General features: G+C 36.6%; 1 protein-coding gene across 1 annotated transcript; it reads right to left on the bottom strand.

Moving 5' to 3' along the window:
• Positions 1–2,117: 2,117 nt before the first annotated feature.
• On the bottom strand, positions 2,118–3,541 carry LOC146473064 (uncharacterized). Its single transcript, XM_085118935.1, has 4 exons — positions 3,500–3,541; positions 3,198–3,371; positions 2,689–2,799; positions 2,118–2,225 (listed from the first exon to the last, which is right to left on the bottom strand). The coding sequence occupies exons 1-4, from the start codon at positions 3,539–3,541 to the stop codon at positions 2,118–2,120; spliced, it is 435 nt and encodes a 144-aa protein (XP_084975061.1).
• Positions 3,542–3,783: the final 242 nt, after the last annotated feature.

Here is a 3,783-nt window from a genome sequence, read left to right as displayed (position 1 = left end):
AGTTACCGTATGCGTTACATATCGGGGGAATGTTTAATTTATGTCTTACTGCAAGTTGGAAAATGATGGTTTGTGGCTTCTGGAAATTCATCGGGCGTTTTATCGGTCTAAACATTGTGTGCATGTGAATGGTTCTCATATTTGACTTGTTTTGGTCGGCAATCGTAGTTCCATTCTTTCCAAGTTTCTCCCCATAGGGGTAACCAACGAAAGTTTTCTCTCAAATACTTTAAAACGCAATTTTAGTCTACCTGGAGTGCCTTTAAAGCTCTGTAGGTTCATTTCAGGCCGCGCTATGCAATGTAATATTTTTATCTGTTTGGTCGTTCTAGGGGAGGTTGAGTCTTTTTGAAATTACTAGGGCATCTTTGTCCATTTCCCGAAAACCTTATATAATTAGGTCTTCTTTCCTTTCCGAAAATCTTAGCTGACCTTTTTTCGGCACCTGAAACGACATTTTTATCAATCCGAAAACACTAGGCCTTAAATTTCCCATATCACGAAAGTTTGAGGTGAAAATTCCTTTTAGAAAACTGTAGGGGATTAAGGGCCTTCTGAACAGATAATTTACCTAAACAATCCGTTGGGTGCCCCTTATACACACGGCAACAGTTCATCCTTAATCATAATCGTGACCTCCCTACTCATAGCTACTCATGGCCTGCACAGATGGACACTCTGTCACCAAGATTACGTTACCAGCAAAGTTACAGAAAATAAAGCTGGTGGATTATATCTGCACCGGTCATATTTCGTCGGAGGACTTCCTAAGCCCGCAGCAGCCGTTTTGCACAAAATCACACCAGATAACATCACAAGTAATCCATGTCCATCGAAAGAGTTTCCGTGTAAAAGAAACAAGAATGAGATTCGGAGACGAATTCGCCGGAATTTTTTCTGCCACGGCAGCTCATGCAACCAGAAAGAGGTGATACTACACCGCTTACAACGTCTCACATGATTGGTCGAAAAGGACGAAACGAAACAATGTACCTAGACTTAAAAACGATGGGACTACAGGCTATCAGTGTCCAGTGGAAATCATAGAACGCAGGTCTACTGACCAGGGAAACTAAATTCTACTCTAGAGAGAATTTAAATTGATCAGTTATCACACATCACACCGAATTCCATCACAAGTAATTTATTTCATGTTCATTGAAAAAGTTTTCGCGTAACAGAAACAAGAAAGGGATTCGGAGACAAATTCGTGATTTTTCTTTCTGCCAAGGGAGCATATGAAACCTGGAAAGTAAAATTCATTTCCAGGAAGAAATGAAACTGACCAGGGACTTTTTATATCGTCACCAGGGTCCAGGGAAGTAAGCATTCCACAAGGGAGGGAAAAATAACCCGTCAGGGCAGGTCTGTTTTCACCTTGTCTGTTACATACGGTCATACGGATGTTAATTCTATCACGCATACGTCCCGAGCCCAGAATAAACCCTGCATTAATTGTACTGGATTTTGGTTGACTTTGAAGTCTAACTCCACTGGTTAGATTTTTTTCAACGAAAAGGTACTTAGATACCGTTAGACAAACTTTGCAAAAAAAGGAATAAAAGAGAAAATGATTCGGTTGTTTTTCCAACGTTTTATTGTTAATTTAACAACAACACGTATACAATGGTTTGCAGTCATTAAAACATCTGTAGCAGATTACAATATAAACTGATCCTGATCAGCAACAAGTAATAACCTCAATACAAAAAGTTTTTCTCTCGCAGAGGGAAACTTAATAGGATAAATACCAACTATAGTTGCTCTTCATTTCTTTAAAATATCAAAAGCGTTACTGTACTTAGGAAAGTAAACTTGGAAATTGTAAAAAATAACGGAATCTAGAAATAAAAGACTGAAGTCCTTCCACAAAGGACATTGTAACATAAGGACTGGTGTGAAGTACAAGAATTCACGCTTTCTTAATTTTAGATAATGAAGAAGCTTCTAAGAGAATGTCGCGTGATAAATAATCTGTAGTAACAAATTTGCCTTAAAATATCAGTTAAGGTTATTTGAATAAGTTTTTCAGCATTTTTAAATAAATATAAATAATAAATAACAGAAATATTTAGTCTTGCCTCTCCCAGGGGGCAGTGCAATCGTTTCTTACCACATTAGATATTAGCAAGACAGATGGACACCTGTCCGATGACGTCCTTAAGTGAGTCGAGAATGAGATAGTTGCGAAAAATCTTCACCACATCATCGGTAATAACAAGTTTCTGTAGATATAATGAATTAACAATAATATGGTTGTTAAATATATAACTTACGTTATTTCTATAACAGTAGACATAGGTCCAAAACAAAGGAAAAGTGTTACGCAATAGTTTTCTCTTTCGATGCCACTCTATTCAAACAGCAGCAGCAGCAGCAACAACAACAGCAAGAATATAAAACATTCTGTTTTCTTCGACAGCGCACTAACAAATTTTTATTACTTCTTAATTTAATCTTAATGATTCAAACGCACCCAATCCACTTGCTACATTGCTGCAGGTCGACTTTCTTTTCCTTTTTTAACAGATATAACTCACGTGTGATTTCATAATAAAGTAATTTTACATAAACAGATACTCAAAATCGACAAGTAGATATTCTTTTATTTCCCAGCATTATTGTTCTCTTGAATTTCTTTATCGTATTTTTGTGCATGAATGAGCTTTGTATTTCAAAATAACTTACCACTAAATTATTGTCGACAAGACCTTGAAGGTATCCACGACAGAATTGATCCAGATCAGCTTCAGACATTCCAGCCTGGACGGTGGGCACGGGGAAGTGATTTAACCTCATCTAAAATTTCATTCAAGAATGAAAAGATGTAATACATAGTTTGTTTTGCTGCTACATAAATGAAGTGGAATGTTAAGGATTGGTTGCTATAGTTTTAAAATCACTTTTCTTAGCATAAAAAATGCATCTTGAAAAAACAAGAGCGTTAGTGAAATTTTGGTTTAAGCACTTCTTGCAGCCTACAGTTGGTTTTTATCCAGCTTTCTCAAAGTATAAATGTTTTCCATTGGAATGTTGGGCTTGTAGCTATTGAAAGTTGTGTTCAGCTTTAATCCTCCACAAATTAAAGTAGCAGGAGTTCATGAACGTTTATTTGGTAATATTAAGTATAATAATATAACAGGAGCCAATGGGCTCCTGAATATAATAAGTATAATAAAGCCTTTCTGGTTTCTTACAATGCGATATAGCAGGGCAGTTGAACCATTGACGTAAGAGCTTGTGCTCCTAAGCACCTTGGCCAGCATTCTGTGTTGAGTTCCTTGGGTTTCTTCGTAAGAGAAAGCCATGTACAGCGGACTTCTGAATACAAACAGCTTCTTGTACGCGATAGCGAGCTTGTCCTTCGATTTCTATAAAACAAAAACTTTCTCAAATCTCTCATTGTCTTACTGGCACTACAGCATTGCAAATTAAATTAACAACAGACGTTTATCTTAATCACCTTGTTGATAAAATTGAAATTTAAAGCGGTACATACCTGATTTGATAAACAATTTTGTGTGTTCGTATTCGGGAGCATCACAAGTGAATTGTGGATATAGTTTGTCGATGTAATCAGACTATACAGGCCTGTCATCTGCAAAACATGTTGGCCAATAACGTTAGTCTTTATCAAATAAAGCGCTAATAGAGGACTGAAATATAATGAAAATGACCATCATATCTAACTTGCCACGTTACCCCAAACGAGCCCCCTTTTAAAAAAAGTGTTTAAAGGGAAGATATTTGTAGCTCAGATAAATAAATCCAAAAAACTAGAGC

Source organism: Pavona decussata, unplaced genomic scaffold (genome assembly GCF_977016875.1).
Source record: "Pavona decussata unplaced genomic scaffold, jaPavDecu1.1 SCAFFOLD_95, whole genome shotgun sequence".
Taxonomy (NCBI): domain Eukaryota; kingdom Metazoa; phylum Cnidaria; class Anthozoa; order Scleractinia; family Agariciidae; genus Pavona; species Pavona decussata.
This window is presented reverse-complemented; position numbering and strand designations above follow the sequence as displayed.